Consider the following 20,957-nt stretch of genomic DNA (forward strand, 5'->3'; position numbering starts at 1 on the left):
GCCGGAGCTCAGACAGGCTCGGGGTGAAGGAGGAGGAAGAGGCTGATGAATGAGAGCAGTGACTATAGGAGGAGGGGAGGCGAGGGAGAAAATGAAAAGAGAGCAGAGAACGGGCAGTTGGCAAGAGTGCCGAGCACCCATACCTTCTGGCCTACAACCTCACGACAAAACTCAGACAGCATCTAAGAGGCATTTCCCCAGTTCATTCACTGGTCTCTCCCTTCAGTAAGCATTGGCCAAGCCCCAGCAGTTGGCTGGACACAGCCTGCCCCCTCGGCACATGCAGTCAACAGTCAACTCTGGGGCGGGGTGGAGGTGGGGCGCAGATGCGCAAACACCTGAGTACACCCCACTCTCTCCCTGCACCGCAGAGGAGGGGGTGGCCATCCCCATCAGAATGTTGAATAAAAAACCTGGTCATGTCATGCTAAGTCATTTCAGTCGTGTCTGACTCTTTGCGATCCTATGGACTGTAGCCCACCAGGCTCCTCTGTCCATGGAATTTCGCACTCCAGTGGATTGCCACGCTCTTCTCCAGGGGATCTTCCTGACCCAGGGATGGAACCCACGTCTCTTATGTCTCCTGCACTGGCAAGGGGGTTCTTTACCACTAGGGCCACCTGGTCTCCAATAATAGAGCACAGAGGTGGAAGATCAGATTAGACCGAGATCCCTCACTGAACAAGGGCCCGAGAGGTCCAGCCACATGGCTGGGTCACTGAGAGCAGTTTGGAGTGGCAGGACCTCCAGGTGGACAAGGGGGAGGCTAGTGTGGATTTCAAGGTCAGAGAGAGGCCAGAAGAGGCCAGAGCCAGGTGACCTCTTGGCTGATGAAGAGTCTAGGCTTTCCTCAGTGACCCATGGGGAGCTCTTGCAGCATCTCTGAGCCAGGAGGGCTTTTCATTTCCAGCAATCGCCCCAGCTGGTGTGTGGAGCATGGATGAAGGGGGAGCTCAAACCAGAGGCAGGGAGGCCAAAGCAACCTGCCCAGCAAGTTAAGACCAGACAGGGGATGAGAACATTACAAGTAAAGCAGGGATGGACTTGTGAAGGAGGTGAAGGAAAGAGGGAACCAAGAGGACTCCCAGGCACATGGTTTGGGTCTCCGGGTCCTCTGGGATGGAGGAGCAGAAAGGCCCAGAATTGGGAGAAGGAGGGGTGCTCCTTCATCAAGTGCATCCAACGAGGCAATGGCCAACTCATTTGGGCATGTGAGACAGGAACAGAGAGGAGGGGCCTCTCTGGAGAGTCAGCAGGACACACTGCGACTGTGGACGTGTTCCAGATGCCCCAAGGGGCAGAGGGGTGAAGAAGAAAAAGAGAAGAGCGCCTACATCAGAATCCAGGCGACCAGTCCCAGGAAGGAGTTAAGTGCAGCCAGTGGAGGCTGCTTGTCTGAGCCGGGACAACCAGAGAAGCAGCGGGAGGAGGGTCAGTATCAGCACGGACTGAGGTCCCTCCTTGAGTTGTGACTTGGAATGGCAGGAACTTGGGGCGAGCCAAGAGGTGGGGGACTTCAGGCCTGGGCACCCATAATCTCAAAGGAAGCTCTTTCTGTGGGAAGCAGGGAGGCAGTGGTTGGAGCTGGAGTGCTTGTCCTCGGTCTCCTTCTCCCTACATCAGCCCTAGCCCCTTGCACCCTGCCCCAAACCCTGCATACTTCTTCCCGCATCACGCCATCACCTGACTTTACCAGAACCCCATCACTTCCTTATTACCAGATGTCCTATAGGGTACTGAACTGGCCCAAGTGCCCCCGCAACTCCACGTTTACAGGATGCCGTCACCCACGAACCACCTGTGTCTCTGTGTCTGTCAGCATCCCACCTGTGGCTGACGGTCAGCCCGGGTGCCTTGTGTCCTTCCCAGCTCAGAGCTCTCTGGGCCGAGCCTCCTCAGGGTGGGCCACTCAGCCGGACCACACCTGCCCCCCACCCCCACCATCCCCAGCCAGGGCCTTGGCAGGCGCCACCCCCAGAAACCAGGCCAGAATCAAAAATATGTTTGCAAGAAGCTGGGAAATTTTATTGAATTAGCTTTTTTTTCTTCAGTGGAGAAGCAGAGGAATCAGAAAGGAGCCAGGTCAGGGAGGAGAGGAAGCAGACCTGGGGGTGGGGGCAGGGCAGGGCAGGGAGCGGCCTCCCTCAGGAAGGGCAGTGGCCGGTCGCAGAGTGGCCGAGGCCCCTTGCAATGCCTCCCTCACTCCTGCAGGGAGCCATCAGCTCTCTCCTCCTCTGGGTGCTGAAGACAGAGGGAGGGACCACCTGGCAGAATTAAGGCCTACTGTTTTCTGGAACCCGGCGACCGGAGTTGCTGCCGGAGGTTCCTGGAAAAGGAAGGAGGCAAAAGACCTTCAGGCTGGAGGAGACCCACCTCAGGCCAGCCCTGCCCCCCACAGGAGGGCCCCAAACTCCAAAGAGGTCAGGAGGTCGGGGGCGAGGGTAGGTGATAGGGATTCTATGTTACTGTCTGAGGGACTCTCTCCACAACAGCCCCATGCGTCTGTGGGGCAGCAAGGAAAACGGAGGAGCAGGTGACCATCGCTGCTCCAGCCCCATCCCCCTCCCTACACGGGGGAGCCCAGCCCTGCCTCCTGCCTCCCCCCTACCCCCACCCCAGGCCGATGAATAGGAGCCTGATCGCCTCTCCCACTGGGTTATTTTCTTACCTCCTGTGGTGAAACCGATCAACCTGGGAGAGAGGAGAGAGGCAGTGGTGAACGGGAGGCAACCAAGAGCGGCCGCTTACCTGTCCTCACCTGGAGCCTCTCAGGAGCCCTTGGAGCCCCTGAGTTGGGCTCTTTTCCCAGCTGTACCCCCAGGCCACAGGGCAGCAGCATCAGGTGAACCCAGACCTGTCCTGTCCTGTCTGTCTGTCTGTGAAGCCTCAGAAGATGTTACTGAGCATTTGCTGGGAATTTTGTCCTCCTTTTGTTTCACTGGACCCTCTACCCTTCCCTTGAGCCTACAAGGATGGCCTGGCCCCTGCAAATAGTCTGAAGGCAGTTCAGTCTCTAGATTATAGGATTTGTTGGGCTGTCCTGAATCCAAGCTCATACTTTTCCAGCATGAGATATTTTCTCCATGGTCCCTAGCCCTGCCAAGTCTAATCCAGAAGCCCAGATGAGAAGGTTAAGGGAAACGCCCCCACAGTCTGATGCCAGGGGACAAGGAAGAAGCTCTGGTCCTGGATTTTGGTCCAAGCTGTTAGAGTGCAGACAGATGCCCTCCCCTGCCAGACAGGATCCCTAAGACCCTGCCTGTTCTGAAAGCACAGAGTCCCCCCAGTCCCTTTCCTGCGGGACCTACTTGGCATCCTGGCCCTCCAGCAGGCTGCGGTAGGTGGCAATCTCCTGTTCCAGTCGTGTCTTGATGTCCAGCAGCATCTTGTACTCCTGGTTCTGGCACTCCATCTCACTGCGGAGCTCGCTCAGCTGGGCCTCGATGCTGCTGATGAGACCCTGGATCTGCTGCAGCTGCAGGGCGTAGCGGCATTCCGTCTCTGCCAACGTGCTCTCCAGCCCGGCTTTCTGGTTGGACAGCAGAGGAGAAGGTCTGAGGGATGCCAGGCCTGGGGGAGGCGCCTCGAGGGGGCAGCCACAGGGCAGAGGGCGGCCGGTGTACCATGCTCAGCTGGGACTGCAGCTCGATCTCCAGGCCCTGGAGCGTGCGCCGGAGCTCGGTGATCTCTGTCTTGCTGGTCTGGATCATGGCCGTGCTGGAAGACACCTCCTTGTTCAGCTCGGCACTCTGGAATTCAAGCAGGACGGAGGTGACGGAGGAGCCCAGCTGGATGGCCCAGGCACCCTCTGGCTCGGCTGGGTGAGACAGCCAGGTACCTTGCTGTGGAACCAGGCCTCGGCATCCCGGCGGTTCTTCTCCGCCATGGCCTCGTACTGCTCCCTCATCTCTGCCAGCACGCGGGTCAGGTCAATGCCCGGAGTGGCGTCCATCTCCACGTTGACCTGGCCAGCCATCTGGTTGCTGAACTCCTTCATCTCCTGTGAGGATGGGAAAGGAAGACGCGTGAAACTCCTCAGCCGGCCTTTCCTCGGCTCTGAATGCTACCAGAATGTTCCAGAAAGTGCTTCGAGGTTCCACTGTGGAGAGCTGAGTCTGACCTCAGCAGAGGGCTCCCCATTCTTGCTGGAGGTGATTCAGCCACAGCAGGCCCAGCTCCCCCTCTCACCTCCTCGTGGTTCTTCTTCAGGTAGGCCAGCTCCTCGTTCAGGCTCTCAATCTGCATCTCCAGATCAGTCTTGGTCAGGGTCAGCTCGTCCAGCACCCTGCGCAGGCCATTGATGTCGGCCTCCACACTCTGGCGCAGGGTCAGCTCGTTCTCATACCTAATATTTTTTTTAATGAAAAACAACACAGAAATGGTATTAGGAATTGAAGGTTTTGAGCAGAAGTCACACATAGTCCTTGCTTGGCTCTGCAATAAACCTTTCTCTGCTCAAATTTAAAAAAAAAAAAAAAATGAAAGAAACAGAGGGAGAGAGAGAGAAAGGGAAAAAAATGAAACTGGAGACACCCCTACCCTCCTCTGAACTCTGCTCCTTCCCCAAGACCTTTACTCCTGGGATGCTAGGATTACATTGATCAGAGGAACATTCGTCTAAAACAAGAACTGCTGAGAAAGCGGGAGGAGGGAAATAAAACTCACTTGAGCCTGAAGTCATCGGCAGCCAGCCGGGCATTGTCAATCTCCAGGATGATCCGGTTGTTGTCAATGGTGGCCGCCAGGATCTGCAAAATAGAGAAGGTGACCACTGGAGGGTCCACGAGCTCGGGGAGGAGGACTGAGAAAACACGGGCTGGACGGGTGGCCGTGCAGCTCTGCCTGCTCCCTGCCCCTGCGGGCTGGGACAAGGCACTTCTCTTTGGGCCTCAGTTCCTCTCTGCAAAGTGAAGGATGAGATAGGTCCCCCCAGTTCGTTCTGCCACTCCAGAGTTCTGTGTCTGGTCATGGCGATCTGTACGTGCATTGCAGGGAGCCACCCCATCAGGGACGTCTGTGGTCAGTCATTCTCCACAGGCACACTAGCAATCTGATAAGGTCACTATCGTGAGCCCCTTCCTTCTCCTTAAGATCAGGAGAGGGGACTTCCCTGGTGGTCCAGTGGTTAGGGATCCAAGCTCCCAGGGGAAGTTGGGTTCAATCCCTGGTCGGGGAACTGGATCCCATAAGTCACAATTTAAAAGTCCCCTGTGCTGCAACTGGGACTTGCATAGCCTAATTAATTACCTAATTTTTAAAAATCAGGAAAGAATCAGCCTCACTCCCTACAGTTCATAACTTCACTGGAGCTGGCCTCCCCACTGAGCAGAGTGGAATTTCAGTAAATATCCCCATCCATTTGAATTTCCTGTCTCAACTTTTGTGTTCCAAAGCACTTAAAATCCACCCCACATAGCTGGGACCCAGCCCAGGCAGGTGGATTTCTGTTCCAACAAGCTGGCCTCACAGAGTGAGAGAATCTCAGCTTAGCACTGCCTGCATCTCCCCCACCTGCTTGAGGCCAGTTGAGAACACCAGTTTAAAGGGGGCCCCTACAAAACACACCAGTGTTCCCAGACCAATGAATGAACATGTATTCCTTTCTCTGTTGATTTTATCCATTCTTAGTGGCTTTTAAAGCTGTCACGGTTTCCAAATAACCCAGTGGGTTAGGATTATAGAGATCAAGTCGCTAACAACATAACTGTTTGGAAAGCAGTAAAAAAAAAAAAAAGTTGGCATGAGTAAGAACAATAAAAATGAATAATGAGAGAAAATGCGTAGCATGAGAAAGACCATGCAGAGAGGTGTTGGAACACAAAAGAGAGGCTTGATAGGCAGTAAAAGCCTAGATTTTTCACCCAAAGGAAGGGTGAGAACTCCCTCCACACTGCATCTGCTGGTCCCTGGAGACCGTGCATTTCATGGCCATCGAGTCTCTGCCCTGCTCGCAAGAGAACCCTGCTCAACCTGCAAGGGCTCACCTTTTCCCGGAGTTCATCTATGGTCTTGAAGTAGGGACTGTAGTCGCGCTCCGGGCTGGTCGGGGTCTGCTTCAGGTGCCAGTCTCGGATCTTCACCTCCAGGTCAGCGTTGGCCTCCTCCAGCGCACGCACCTTCTCCAGGTAGGAGGCCAAGCGGTCATTGAGATTCTGCATGGTGATCTTCTCGTTTCCGGAGAGGAGGCCGCCATCTCCACCACCGAAGTCACCGAAGCCTCCACCAAAACCCCCACCAAAGCCACCTCCGAAGCCACCTCCGAAGCCACCTCCGAAGCTGCCTCCAAAGCCACCCCCATAGCCACTACCGGCCCCTCCACCGAAGCCGCAGCTCACACCACCCCCAAAGCCCCCAGCAGATCCCCCAGAGACAAACCGGGTTGAGCAGGTAGAGATACTGCGACCTCCTCCAAGCTGGCAAGAGCCAGCCCCGAAGCCACCTCCGTAGCTGGCGGAGGAACTCTGCAGGCGACAGCTCATGGTGAGAGAGAGATGGGCAGAGAGCAGGTGCGGCAGGAGCTTGGCTGGGTCTGGCCGAGGACTGTGGCTCTCCTCCGCAGTGGATGCCTTTTATACACCTTCCAAGGGGTTGGACAGTGGCACTCTCTTCTCTCCTCCCTTCCCCACCCTCTGACTGGTGCCAGCTGCACGTATGTTTCCCACAAGCTCAGTTACCTCCGTTCTCCAGGGTGGGTTGTGCCTCTGGGGGAAGGGGCCTTTTTTTTTTTTTTTTTTTTAATCCTTAACAAAAGGGATGATTCAGAGGGAACTGTGTTCTCCTTGAGACTACCCTTTGACAACTGAATTCTGTCTCACCTCTCCGCTTAGGGAACTCACTCCCATCAGCCCCACCCAATGTTAGAACGGGGACTGAGCTGCACCTGCCTGCCAGGGAGCCTCTGCAGAGGGAAGGAAGGGGCAAAGTGGCCCTCCGCCTCCCTTCATCCTATTTCGAAAAAGTCTGACTGAGATGTTCTGTGTGCTTCTCGGCACTTCATCTACTCCATTGCTTCCAGCAAGGTCCTGTAGAATCAATGACCTTGAAGGTGTTTAGGCTGAGAAAAAAAGTGGCTCCAAGACCATCAGATAAAGTCACGGTGGAAAGGGACCTTAGGGACCGTCTGACACAGCTGGGGAACAGGAGGCGGAGAAAGGGCAAGGGGACCCACACCTGGTAAGAGCTAACACCCTCAGATCCCTCGCCATATGCAGGCACTGGGCTAAGAATTATATAATGACTGCCTCGTTTAAGGGGCTTTCCTGGTGGCTCAGTGGTAAAGGATCCGTTCTCCTGCCAATGCAGGAGACTTGTGTTTGATCCCTGGGTGGGGAAGATCCACTAGAGAAGGAGATGGCAACCCACTCTAGTATTCTTGCCTGGGAAATCCCATGGACAGAGGAGCCTCCTCGGCTACAGTCCATGGGTTCTCAAAGAATCAGACATGACTTAGCAACTAAGCACGCACACCTTGTTTAATCTTTGCAGTGGCCCAGGAAGGTTGACCCTACTCTTATCCTCATTTTACAGAGAAGGAAACTAAGCCTTAAGGGCAGAGTCAGGACTGAAACCCAAGTCTGGATCTGTCTGACGCTAGGCTCATTCTTTTTTTTTTTTTTTAATTGATTTATTTATTTTAATTGGAGGCTAATTACTTTACAATACTGTAGTGGTTTTTGCCATACATTGACCTGAATCAGACTAGGCTCATTCTTTAGGCATATTTTTTCCTACAGCAAAATAGACAAATTATAAGCATCAGGCTTAATGTGGGATCTAGTTGTGGGGATCTTAATGTGGGATCCTCAGCTACGAAACTTTAAGCCACCACTCAGAACATTTCCAACTTCCTATAAATCTCATTGTACCTTTTCCTGGTCAATTGCCGTCCATATCCCCCATTCCCCAAATATAACAATAATTCCAACTGTGTCACCATAGATGAATCTAGAGGTTCTCAGCCAGGGGCTATTCTGCTTCCCAAGGGACACTTCATAGTGTATGGAGACATTTTGTTCATCACACCAAAGGGATACTACTGGTATCTGGAGGACAGAGACCAGAGATACTTCTGAATACCCTACAGTGCACAGGACAGCCCCTGCCACCAAGAATCCTCCAGCCCAGAAGGTCAATTGTGTCCAGGTTGAGAAGCCCTAGGTCAGCCTGACCCATGGATTTAATGATTTCATTACAGCAGCAGCCTCAGAGGCATAGCCAGTTCCAAAAAGGAAGTCTTGTAATACTGAGCTCTTTCTAGTCCCACAGCCACGTGATGCCTGACTCAGCTTGTGCATGTTTGATCAAGAGGCCACATAGAGGATATGACCTAGGGCCTGAGGCCAGGGTCCCTGCCGAGGAGCCTGGGATGTGCCTGAGACTCAGGGTCCACTTAGGAAGCCCACCAGAGGAGGCCTCACCTTCATGCCTAGTCACTCGGTCATGTCCAACTCTTTGCCACCCCATGGACTGCAGCCCAACAGGCTCCTCTGTCCACGAGATTCTCTGGGCAAGAATACTGGAGTGGGTTGCCATTTCCTTCTAGAGCCAAAAGTAAAGGGCCTTGAGCTGGCCTCTCAGAAGCCCAGAATAGAGAGTTTCCAGGGCTGAGAATGGTGGACCCAGGACTCAGGCTTCCAGGTTCCACTTACCAAGGAGGCCATGGGTGGCCATGAATGGCCTCCTGGGAGCTGCCCTCTGCCCACAACAGCCTGAAGGGCTTGGTGGGATAGGCCAGGGGCTGGGGAGAGGTGAGTTGAGGTTGTCCTGGAAACCCTTTTGCTGATTCTGCAATACCAGAAAGGAAGGTTCTGAGTCAGGGCTTTCTTGGCCTTTGTTTTCTTCAGGTGGGGGAGTGGGCCTGCATCTCCCTTCGCAGGTGTCAGCATCAGGGAGAGAGCCAGGGTGGGCCACGGTGCTCCAAAACCTGGTGAGACCAGGGATTTAGCCTTACCCCTGACCCTGCCCAGCTCTCCTGCTCCAAACTGATGGCTCAGCTCTCTCGCTGAAAAGGTGTGATTCAGCCCAAAGCAGGAGCCCTCTCTCTCTCTCAGTGGGGATCAAAACAGACAAGAAGGTGATTAATGGAACCTGCCAGGCCTGGAATGACGATCCTCCCGGGGCTGAAGAGCAGGTTCAGCCAACGCCCCTCAGAGGAACAATAATCACAGGTCCTCTGGAGGCCCACGGTGGCCAGAACATGCCTCTCTCACAGGCTCAGGGCACAGCCCCTCCCCACCCCTCCCGAGGAGGGTATGTGATGCCTTGACACAGGAATGCCTTCCTCTGACCACGAAGTGAACCCCAGGACCCACAGAGCCGGGGACACCTGCCAGCCCTCCTAGAGGGACCTGGGCAGAGAGCCGTATGGGGGACCCTGTTTCTCCTCTCTCAGCCCTGGGTCAGATGGGACAGGACCCAGTGATGGGGCTGAGGCCCTGCTCACGGGTCTAAAGCTCCCTTCTTTGCTTTCTGGCAAAACTACAGATTTAGTCCCCTCCTCTATAACGTTTCCAGGGAGGGGGAGGGAAAGCCCCATGTATGAGTAACCCTGCAGAAGAGGCTCGTCTTGACAAGTTGTCACTGAGTCTGCACAACAACAGGTGAGGGGTTTTATTTGGCCCCATTTTTATAGATGAAGCAGCTGAGGGAGACTAAGTCACTAGTCCAAGGTTGCCGTGAAGTCAAGATTTAAGCTGGCATCTGGCTCTCACTACCCTACCGGTTGGTATCTCCAATCCTTGCTGCAAACTCAGTGTCTGATCTCTGAGTATCCCATTCCGTATATGTTAAAAAACAATAAAATAACACTAGCTAACATCTTGAACACTCTGTGAAACACATTACATGCATGACTTTATTTGGTCCTTTTAACAACTCTACTATTTTAATCATCATATCCTTTTTGCAGATGAGGAATGAGGACCCAGACAGGCTGATGGCATTGCCCAAACCTGACTATGTCAGAGCCAAGATTCAAACCTCTGGCTCTAGGGTCTGCACCTTTAACCACTGCCTGGTTAATCCTTTTCGGGCCAGTGCTAGCACCGTCCCATCCAGAGACCAGCCTCTGTTGCCCTTGCCATTCTCAGGCCTCCTCTCACCCAAGACCCACCTGGTGGATGGTCCTGCAGCCCACAGAGGTTAGGCCTGTGCACTGATGGCCGGGTGCTCAGCCTGTCTGCTGTCTGACCTGATTTCACAGGTACTTCGGGGGATTTCCCGGGGACTCACTCAGTGCAGAATGTCAAAACCTAAATGGTAGTAGAAAATTTCCCATTCAACCCCCTCATTTCACAGGTGGGAGAAACTGAGACTTGGAATGCAGAGACCCAGGGCAATGGGAAAGGAAGAGAAATACATGGATTTCTAGGTCGACCGCTGATTCATTGGGGGCCTTCCATTGAGATGACTTCTAAGTTTCCTTCAGCAATGCCCTCTGGGGCTCTGGTTCTCAAAGATTTAGCCAGAGTCACCAGACTGTTCATCTGTAGATCTGAGGCCTAAACCCTGCTTCCAGCTCCTCACCAGAGTTCCTTGCTTGAATCTCGGATCAGGCTCCTGCCTCCTCCTCTCTCTCCCTGGACCACAGGGGGTCTGGAGTCCAGACTGGCTGTGCACGCATGTGCACGCTCAGTCACTTCAGTCACATCTGACTCTTTGTGAGCCCATGGACTGTAGTCTGCCAATCTCCTCTGTCCATAGGATTCTCTAGGCAAGAATACTGGAATGCGTTGCCATGCCCTCCTCCAGGAGATCTTCCTGACCCAGGGATCGAACCCGTGTCTCCTGTGTCTCCTGCACTGCAGGCAGATTCTTTACTCACTGAGCCGCCTGGGAAGCTCCCAGTCTGGTTGACGACCTCCCAACGGGTCTTAAGCTTCCCCCACAGGAGAGAGTCACCTTGTAAAAGGCAGCCCCTGCCCAGATGGTGGACCCAGGCTCTCTGGGCACTCTGCATCCTCAGAGACACCTGCTTGACACAGCAGTCCTCAGGAGCCTTCTTCAGATTAGCCTCAAAGTCTCAGGGCTTTATATTTCTACATACTCAGCTTTCTAAAATCCCTGTTATTACCACCCGAGTTCTCCAGAAACCCGTAGAGGCCAGTACAGGCTTTGAATTAAGTGGACCTGAGTTCCAACCCTACGTCTGCCATAGACTGGCTGTGTGACCTTGGGAAAGTTACTCAACCTTTCAGTGTCTCGGTGGCCATAACAGAAAAACGAGCGTCAGACGAGTGAGTATCTGAGAAGCACCTGACACCCCGGAGCTCCCAGCAGGCAGAAGGTTCCTCTCTCCTCCCTGTTACAAACAAGGAAATGCAAGCCTCTCATTGTTAGATGACCCATCAGAATATTCTTCGGTCCTCCGTCCTGTGCCAGCTCATTGCTTCGCCTCCCTCTGGTTCTGGCACCAGCATGGCACTGGCAGCAGCCAGACAAGTAACAGCTGGTGGCTTCTGGTCTTATTTCCCCCACTCAGTCTTACATTCCCTGAAGACAGGGGCTTTGTCAAATATACCTCTGAATACCTTTCCTGGCAGAGGCCAGTGCTGGCTAACTGCCTGAAAAGTTGTTTCAGAGACACGTTGTCTGCTGGCTTTAAATGAGAAGGAATGTCTAGCAGAAATGGTCTCCAGTGAGGTCACCCCAGCTCCAAATCTCATGGGAAAAGCTGGCATCATTTTATTTTCCTTCGTGCAGCCAGCTGCCCATGGAGGGACAGGTGACCCCTAGGTGGGCACACGCCCAAGACACCAGGGAATGTCCAGAGCCATGCCTATAGCAGGAAGGAGCAAAAGAGAAAAAAGTTCATGTACTCAGGCAATAAATATTTACTGAGAGGCCCCACTGAGGACTCAGCTGTGCATGGAGCAGACACTGCCCCTGCTGCCACAGGTCTCCCAGGTCAGGCTCCCCCCTGAGATCTCAGCATCGAGAACCTCAAGATCATCTCGTCCAATCAGAATCTTCCATGTAAAGATGGGGAGACTGAGACCCAGAGGGGGACAGGGACTCAGAGTCCTCAGTGAGAAAGATGGGCATGCCCCATGCCTGCTCTGGGAAGGCCAGCCTGAACCCGGGACACACCCAGAGCCCTAATCCCTAGTCCCAAAGCTGCCCTCTCAGCAGCAGAGGGAGGCCTGCTACCTGCTTCCCGGATTGGCTGGAAACTTAGCCCAACCTCCATCCAGGGACAGGCAGGAGGTGGCTATCTGTGTCCCGAGACAATTTAAGGGCTCAGCCAGGCATGCACTCTCCCTGGGAGTGGGCATCTCACTTCAGGGTCAGGCAGGGGACAGAACTTGGCAAGTTGCAAGGGCCTCTCTGATAGCTCGTCCCTGAATCCCAGCAGAGCAGGCCAGCAGAGCAAGCAGGGGTGCTCCAAGAAGAGAGAAGCAGGCTTCTCCCCGCTAGCTCAGGGTCTGGTCTCTAGAGGAGGCTCACTGGATGAGGGACAGCTGAGCCCCATTCTGCCCTGCACTTTTGCAGACGTGGTTATTTTTGCAGTCAGAGAAGACTCTTCTGTGGCTGTTTAGGCCTGAGACCTCTCAAAAGAGACCTGGATATCAGTGATGCAAGAGCAGTAGCTCAGCTACCAGCCTCAACAGTGGGGGGCGGAGAGTGTCCCAAAGGAGCCTGGCTGAGCCCCAGGATGTCAGGGACACAGCACCCGGTGCTCTGGGCTTGAACCGCAGAGTGAGAGACCAAGGTGCCTTGTAAGGACAATCTTTCTGACCGTACTGGCTGTGTGACACTTGAACAGTTTGCCCCTAGAGGTCAAGAAATGAGTTTCAGACCAGCACATCCTCTAAGGAAGGTGTCGCCAGCTTCTGTCACACACCACCCCCCACCCCCCGGCATCAAGGGAAAAGCAAGGGTCTGGAATTAGAGAGAAAGCTCCAGACCCAGCGTCACTGTCCCCTAGCTTGTGGCTTCATGCCTGTGGTTTAGCTTCCATGGGCCTCAGTTTCCTCTTCTGAAAACTGCTGCTCAAGTCTGGCCTCAATTTCAAAAGCTTTTGGGAGAGGAAATGAGACACCATCCACTGAATGCCCTGTCCAGAGCCTGGCAGGGTGCAGTGTCAGTTGCTCAGCTGCGTCCGACTCTTTGCCACCACCTGGACTGTAGCCCATCAGGCTCCTCTGTCCATGGAATTCGCCAGGCAAGAGTACTGGAGTGGGTACTCATTCCCTTCTCCAGGGGATCTTCCCGACCCAGGGATCCGACCCGGGTTTCCTTCATTGCAAGCAGATTCCTTACCATGGGAGTGTACAGACACTAATAAAATCCCTTTCCTCCCCCCCAGCCCCAGGGAAATCTGTGCACTCAGGAGACACATTCTAGATTAAATCCCCCTCAGAAAGAGTGGATGCCACCTTCTTTCCAGCTAGGGTTGCTGGAAGAGGAGTTTCACCCAGTGAGACCCACGGGATGCCTCTCAGAAGGCCTGGCCCTCCCCACAAATGATCTGATTCTCAGGAGAACAGCAGCACCTCCCATGTGATCTTCCCAGCAGGACAAAGAAACCGGTTCTCCCTCCCCTCCCCTTCTCCCCTCAATCCTCTCCTGAGCCCAGTTCAACCAGGGCCCAGAGTTCTCTGCTTCCTCATTCCCTGCCCTCTATCAGGGGCTAGGGGCTTCCCTGGTAGCTCAGCTGGTAAAGAATTTATCTGCAATGCAGGAGACCCTGGTCTGATTCCTGGGTTGGGAAGATCCCCTGGAGAAGGGTTAGGCTACCCACTCCAGTATTCTTGGGCTTCCCTGGTGGCTCAGATGGTAAAGAATCTGCTGCAATGTGGGAGATCTGAGTTTGATCCCTGGGTTGGGAAGATCCCCTGGAGGAGGAGATGGCAACCCACTCTAGAATTCTTGCCTGGAGAGTCCCCATGGACGGAGAAGCCTGGCGGGTTGCAGTCCATGGGGCTGCGAAGCGTCAGACACGACTGAGTGACTAAGCACAAGCGCAGCAGGGGCTATGGATTACAGAGGATGCCGCTGCTCTAATGAGCCCTTAGGTAGAAACTGGGCACAGGGGAGCAGGATTTGGACGAAGAAGGGCAGTAAGGGCTGGAGTTGCTCTGGACTTGGAATTAGAGAAATCAGGGAGGGCTTCCTGGAGCTGGTGTCTCTCCCTCTCGGCGCTTTCAGTGCCTTGTAGGGAGATGGCATCTATGGAGGGATGGGGGCCAGGTTTGCAGGGGGACAGAGATGGGAAGTGGCTCAGCCATTCTAGAGGTCAGGTGTGCCCAGCTGGGAAAGAGGGGAAATTAGCGAGCATACGTGGTGAGAGCTGGAAGCAAGGGGGAAGGTCCTGGCAATTGGCTGTGAAGAACCAGGGCCTGGGATCCGAGAATAAGCCGTGAACTTGGAGTCATACAGGTGTGGGGCCCAGCCCCAGCCCTACTACTTACCTTCCAGCCATGAGGCCACTGGACTAATCATCAGCCTGACCACCTCATTTGTAAGTTTCCCGTCTCAACTCTAAGTTCCCTCATCTCTAAGATGGCATAATAAGGCCTGACCACCAGCAGTTGTATTAAATGAGACCCGTGAGTGGGTGTGCCTAGCCCAGTGCCAACCATACAGTGGTGAACCAGAGCCGTCTACGCAGTCAGTCATCCAGTAACTGACTAATCAATGTCTCGATGTGTTTACTTCATGTTAAGTACACCACACCACTCTAAGGAACCCTGTTTCCTGCTTCCATGATCACGAAATGGGGTCAGCCAGACAACAAGTCATCCAATCAGCCTGGCTTGTCCAAGGCGACCCAGACACCCCAAAGAGTGACTGTGCAGGGAAGAGGTCAAAGTTGGGGAGAGATGGCAGCAGGTGGGCCTTGGCCTTTCTCAGAGGCCACCAACAAGAAAAACTGAACATGCTACTGAGGGATATTTGCAAAAGGAAAAGCAAGGCTTTATTGCATGGACATGGTACAGACCATGAGCTTGTTACACAACAGAGCTGTTTCTTGCACCTCCCTGCTCTATCGGAGGCAGGAAAGCTGGAGGGGGCAGGGGAGAGCACAGGAAACACCCAGCTAAGAAACGAAGGACCCCTTGGACCAGACCCTCTGAAGGCAGAGCCTGGAATTTGCTTTTCCGGTCCCTCTGGCCAGCTTTCTGCTCAGCCTGGGGAGGGCAGGGGTGGCAGGGGCATCTCCCCTGCACTGGGGTGTTAGATTTCTCTCTTTCTGGAAGAAACCACCTTCCCATCCACAGACTCCTCAACGTTGATGCGGACCTTGCCGCCACCGCCACCTCCCAGGGAGGCTGTAGAAAGAAGGGGCAAGTTTAAGAATGGGAGACGCTCCCTGTACTCCTTCCCAAGGGGGCCAGGGCCTCGTCTGAGCTCTGAGAAGACTGGACAGCACCCCTGAGAATGGCCATCGGCCAATCCTTCCAGAGCTGCCAGGACGACTGGTGCTGAATTACTCATCAAAGAGATGGGCGGGAGCAGCGGCAGGTATGCCCTGCAGTGAGCAAGAATGTCAGAGCTTTTAAGCTGCGCATAAACAGGAAGTAACCATGGACGTCTATCCATAAGTACGGGGCTTCCCAGGTGGCACTAGTGGTAAAGAACATGCCTGCCAGTGCAAGAGACATAAAAGACATGGGTTTGATTCCTGGGTCGTGAAGATCCCTTGGAGGAGGGCATGGAAACCCACTCCAGTATTCTTGCCTATGGACAAGAAGAGCCTGGCGGGCTACAGTCCGTAGGTTCGCAAAGAGCCGTACATGACTGACACGAGTTAGCGTGCATGCATCCAAAAGTACATGAAGGTGGGGCCTAGGCAGGGGCTATGCCCTGGATAAAGTTTGCTCATCCTGGAAGATTCTCCATAAATATTCAACCCCAACCCTACCAGGGACTGACAGAGGTCCCACTGGAGGAATAAGCACCTACTGGAATGGGCATCTCCCCACCCTACTTGGATGCTTGGTCTCTTTCTCCTTCCTCCCCATTCCAAGGGTATTTGTGACTTCAACAGTTTCTCTCCCCACTCAACTTAGAAAGAGTTAAGCCTCTTACCTTCTCCAGTACCAATGCCAGCCATCCTGCAAGAGAGATGGAAGCAGATGTAAGCAAAGGACAGAAGCTCAGGTCTGCCTACAGGGAGACAGCTAAGCAGGCTTCTCCACCCCTACCCCCATGTCTGACTTCTCTAAAGGCTGGGCCATCCTGCAAGCCCTCCAGACCTGCCACCCCTAAGCAGATAGATTCTAATCTTTAATAACACCCATCCATTTCCTTTAGGAAGTGGAACCAGCATCAAATCCAAGACTACTAGCCCAACTGTATCATTTACAGAAGGCACACAGGACCAGAGAGGTGACATGACCTGCCCAAGGTAATAGCCGATGACCAGGGCACAGAGTCCAGAACCTCTGACTCCATGTTCTGCTCTCTTTTCACTTTACACACTGCTGTGCCCTTAAGATGACTCTCCACCCTAACCCCTCACTCCCCCTCTGCACCCCAGCCCCTGCCTGGCATCCTGGCCCTCCAGCAGGCTGCGGTAGGTGGCAATCTCCTGTTCCAGTCGCGTCTTGATGTCCAGCAGCATCTTGTACTCCTGGTTCTGCGCCTCCATCTCACTGCGGAGCTCGCTCAGCTGGGCCTCGATGCTGCTGATGAGGCCCTGGATCTGCTGCAGCTGCGCGGCGTAGCGGCACTCCGTCTCTGCCAGCGTGCTCTCCAGCCCGGCTTTCTAGTGGGCAGCAGACCAGAGACACCGCATCAGGCTAGCCAGGAAGCCATCGAGGGCTTGGGGAGACAGGCCAAATGGATTGCATGGAACCTCCCCCGGAGGGAGCTTGGGAACGCCAATGCTTAAAGCAGCCATGAAGGATGGCAGAGGTGGGGAGGGGGAGGCTTGGCAGGAGGAAGAGGGGCATAGCAGGGAGCCAGACCATGCTGAGCTGGGACTGCAGCTCGATCTCCAGCCCCTGTATCGTGCGTCTCAGGTCTGTGATCTCCGACTTGCTGGTCTGGATCATCTCTGTGTTGGAGGCCACCTCCTTATTCAGTTCCTCCGTCTATAGGTCACACACAAGAGAAGTGAGCTCCATGGGCCTCCCAGGGGCTCTGGAAGCTGAGGAGAGGCCCACCAGTCAGACCCACCTTGCTAAAGAACCAGGCCTCGGCATCCCGTCGGTTCTTCTCCGCCATGGCCTCGTACTGCTCCCTCATTTCTGACAGCACGCGGGTCAGGTCCACGCCTGGTGCTGCGTCCATCTCCACGTTGACCTGGCCAGCCAGCTGGTTGCTGAACTCCTTCATCTCCTTCAGGGGAGGGAGGGTAGGCATTCAGAGACAGAGGGCGGGAGTCAGAGCCAAGTCTGGGGTCCCACGTGCCAATCCTGGCTCCATCACTAATCACTAACACACCGCATGACCTCAGTTCTGCCCCATACCCACCCTGGCCTCTGTTTCCCATGCCACATGAAGAGGTTTGATCGCACAGGCCTCTCAGCTCTGAGGGTCTCTCCTCCTCTCTAGTCTCTGGTCCTGCCAAGGGAGGACCTCAGACAGTAGGGCCCTTCTATGAGCTCATGAAACAGATCAGGACAGAAGCACCCACCAGCCACCTGGCCTGGCGATGTATCAGAGAAGATAAGGAGTCTGGGTCACCAGTGATCCTTCCCTCCATGGGGACCTCTGTGTTGGCGGGTGCATATCAAAACCACTCAGCCCTTCAGCCAACTAAGAAGAGTCCCCAGTGGCCCCACTTTGCCTCCCACCAGCCCCACCCCCTGCCTGATCCTCACCTCCTCGTGGTTCTTCTTCAGGTAGGCCAGCTCCTCGTTCAGGCTCTCGATCTGCATCTCCAGGTCGGTCTTGGTCAGGGTCAGCTCGTCCAGCACCCTGCGCAGGCCACTGATGTCGGCCTCCACGCTCTGGCGCAGGGCCATCTCATTCTCATACCTGGAAAGGAAGAGGAAACCCAAGTGAGGAGGGTTAAGGGGTCTGGACCACTTGAGCTGGGGGACAGTGCGGAAGGAGCGTACTTGAGTCTGAAGTCGTCCGCAGCCAGCCTGGCATTGTCAATCTCCAGAATGACCCGAGAGTTGTCGATGGCAGCCGCCAGGATCTGCAGGATAAAGGGAGCTGGTGTCAAGAGGGCCCCTCCCTCTTCCCTGCTGCTCCCCCTGCCGCGCACCTCACATGGGACCCCTCACTGACCAGCTCCCCTCGGATACCAGCAACAGTAGGCTGTAGGGTCCCCAGGCAGAATCCAGCCATCCCATGCCACCCTCCTGGTCTCTGGACAGGAAAGACCAAGGAGGGTGGCAGGGAATGCCCTGTGGGAACTGCCTGGCCAGGAGCAGGGTGACCTCTTGGGGTGCTCCACCAGCCTCCCCTGTGGACAACTCACGGTCGCTGGCCTCCTGCACACCTTAACACAGCCTTGCATCTATAGAACGTTCCAGTCAGTGGGAACCTGGAGGGCAGCTGTGGAAACTGGTGCAAGTGAGTGAAGGGTGAGTGAGGAGCTGGCAGAGTCCATGCCCAGTCCCAGGTCTCCTAAAGCTTTTGCCACCCAAGACATTCAGAGGGTGAGGCAGGCGGTCCTGGCGTTCAGGACTCCTAGGACCAGAGTTTCATCTCTGCACTCTTATTCTTGCAAAAGAAGCAAAGGAACGCTCTAGACAGAGCCCCACAGGTGTGAGCACTGCTCTCATCTCGGCCCCTATTGGTCCAGACCAGATTCACAGGATCCCCAGCACTGCCAGGCTGAGCAAAGTGTGCCCCCATCCACATCTGGAATGCATTCCCCCACTTGCCAAGGTTACACATCATTGCCTGGGCAGAAAAGGATTTCCCCCGGGGCAGCTGGTACCAGCTACCTGCTCCCCTCTCCCTAAAACCAGAGGCCTTACCTTGTCGCGGAGTTCTTCAGTGGTCTTGAAGTAGGGGCTGTAGTCACGCTCTGGGCTGGTCGGGCTCTGTCTCTGGTACCAGTCTCGGATCTTCACCTCCAGGTCGGCGTTGGCCTCCTCCAGGGCGCGCACCTTCTCCAGGTAGGAGGCCAAGCGGTCATTGAGATTCTGCATGGTGATCTTCTCGTTTCCGGAGAGGAGGCCGCCATCTCCACCACCGAAGTCACCAAAGCCACTGCCAAAACCCCCACCAAAGCCACCTCCGAAGCCACCCCCATAACCGCTACCGGCCCCTCCACCAAAGCCACCCCCATAGCCCCCTGCTGACCCCGAGGAGACAAACCTGGCAGAAGAAGCTGAGATAGTGCGGCTCCCACCACCCCCATAGAGACTCCCCCCACCAAAGCCTCCTCCCCCAGCCAGAAGGGAACCCCCTCGTGTAGAGCCACCCCCAAAAGTGGAGGAAGAAGTCTGCAAAAGCGTGGTGGCCATGGGCAAGGAGCAGTGCTGAGCTCTCAGCAGCACAAGAGAAGCTGGCAGGAGGCACGGGCTGGGCTGAAACCTGAGGGCTGCGCCTGCCACCCCCAGCCCCGGGGCTCCTTATATATCCCTCCCCAGGGGGTGTGGGATTGCGTCTCCTCCCCCAAAGGGAAGCCAACTCCTTCTGCGTTCCTGACAAACACAGCTGCCTACACACCTCAACGTGGCTGGTGTGGGGTTTTTCTTTTCTTCCTTTTTTTTTCTTTTAAATGCAACAAAGGAGATGATTCAGAATGAATGGTGTTTTGCCCCAGGCCATGATTTTAACACTTGGATTACAGGTTCATCTCTACACTCCAAGAGAAAACACGGAAGGTAGGAACCTTGCATCACGTCTGCCAGGCCTCCGCCTGCCCTGTTAGTGGCTCAGGCCAACTCCTCCCTCGCCTGGACTTCTCTGCTGCTTCCAGCCCGGGACCCTCAACCCAGGCAGCTGGCTCCTGGCTCGCAGTTTGGGAGTTCACTTCGCAGGGCTGCTGCATGTGGTCCCTTTCACAGATCCTGTGTCTAAGCCTGCCAGGCTCTGGGGATTGGTGGGCAAGGTGCATGGAAGAAGGTAGGGGCCATGGGCATAAACTGAGGACGGGAGAGGGAGCCTGAGTCTGGTACCAGCTAAGGTGACCAGAGGGGCCAGCATCTGTCACTTCCCTGACCCTACAAATGTACTCTTCTCCTCCACCCTTCACCTCCTCTCCTCCCCCATCTACAGACCCCTCCTACTTCTCCAGCTCCCCCCGGCCCCCTGTCCCACTGCCCTGGCATTCCCACAAAAGCCAGCCAGCTCAGGGCTGACAAGGGGCTGATTGATAATCCCACCACCTGCCAACTACATGTCACTGAACCTTTACTTGCTCCTGGGACGAGTTGGGGCAAACCTCTGTAGATAAGATGGGAGCAAGTTCCAGAAAGCCCCTGCCTTCACCAGCGAGAGGCATGTCGCTGCACAGCGGGCCCAGATTAACCGTTTGTCCTGTGAAGCGCTGCGGGGCTGGGGAGGGGCTCAACCCAGAGGGCCGTTCGTGCCTGAGCACTGCCGGGAGGGCGGGGATGGGGAAGCCTGGCACGCGGACTGGAAGGCCCCTCTGAGATCTAGAAGGTCAAAGCACCACCTCAAAGAGCAAGCTGCGGAAGCCAGAAAGGGGAGTCCAGCGCTCAGGAGAGCCCTCTGGTCTGCCACCAGCTCGGGGGCCTTGTGTGCGCAGAGACCTGTGGGCAGTGCCACTGGAAGCGTGGCCAGGCCCTCTGGCCTTGGCTCTGGGGTTTAGAGATAGCCAGGGGTGGGGAAGTGGGCCAGATCAGGCTGGAGCACCAGGAGGAGATTTCCTGGCCCAGAGCTGCAGCATCATGAAGCAGACGGCGCCCTGGAACCCCTCAAACCCAGGTTCAAGCCCAGCTCTATCCGTCACTGCTTGGGAACCTTGGACTTGGAAATTTTCAAGTCTCAGTTTCCTTCTGGCAATGGATCCTCTCAACTCCCACTAACGGAGAAGCCCTGAAGCCCAAGAGCCTCCATCCTGCTCCTCATCTTCTGAG

The 20,957-nt window shown here is 55.1% G+C and overlaps 1 protein-coding gene across 3 annotated transcripts; it reads right to left on the reverse strand.

Annotated features, from left to right (window-relative positions):
- Nucleotides 2,000-19,565, reverse strand: LOC102179515 (keratin, type I cytoskeletal 15). 3 transcript variants are annotated; one of them, XM_018065054.1, is made up of 8 exons: nt 18,885-19,425; nt 18,012-18,094; nt 17,772-17,928; nt 17,125-17,286; nt 16,914-17,039; nt 16,491-16,711; nt 2,669-2,691; nt 2,000-2,326 (listed from the first exon to the last, which is right to left on the reverse strand). In XM_018065054.1, exons 1-8 carry the CDS (start codon nt 19,374-19,376, stop codon nt 2,274-2,276), a joined length of 1,317 nt encoding a protein of 438 aa, XP_017920543.1. In that variant the 5' UTR covers nt 19,377-19,425; the 3' UTR covers nt 2,000-2,273. The 3 variants fall into 3 exon arrangements, with proteins under 3 accessions (XP_017920543.1, XP_017920542.1, XP_017920541.1); XM_018065053.1 differs by lacking the exons at nt 16,491-16,711; nt 16,914-17,039; nt 17,125-17,286; ... (1 more) ...; nt 18,012-18,094; nt 18,885-19,425 and adding exons at nt 3,309-3,529; nt 3,624-3,749; nt 3,839-4,000; ... (1 more) ...; nt 4,666-4,748; nt 5,985-6,608; XM_018065052.1 differs by lacking the exons at nt 2,000-2,326; nt 2,669-2,691 and adding exons at nt 14,893-15,272; nt 16,033-16,058 and having other exon boundaries at nt 18,885-19,565.

Source organism: Capra hircus, chromosome 19, assembly GCF_001704415.2.
Source record: "Capra hircus breed San Clemente chromosome 19, ASM170441v1, whole genome shotgun sequence".
Lineage (NCBI taxonomy): Eukaryota > Metazoa > Chordata > Mammalia > Artiodactyla > Bovidae > Capra > Capra hircus.

What these genes read in the sequence shown, in the direction of transcription:
- LOC102179515 (XM_018065052.1), bottom strand. Translation starts at nt 19,376, where the DNA reads ATGGCCACCACGCTTTTGCAGACTTCTTCCTCCACTTTTGGGGGTGGC. An exon ending in CTGAAGAACTCCGCGACAAG is followed by an intron (nt 18,095 to 18,884) that starts GTAAGGCCTCTG and finishes TTTATCCTGCAG; the next exon opens with ATCCTGGCGGCTGCCATCGA. An exon ending in GCGGACGACTTCAGACTCAA is followed by an intron (nt 17,929 to 18,011) that starts GTACGCTCCTTC and finishes CTTCCTTTCCAG; the next exon opens with GTATGAGAATGAGATGGCCC.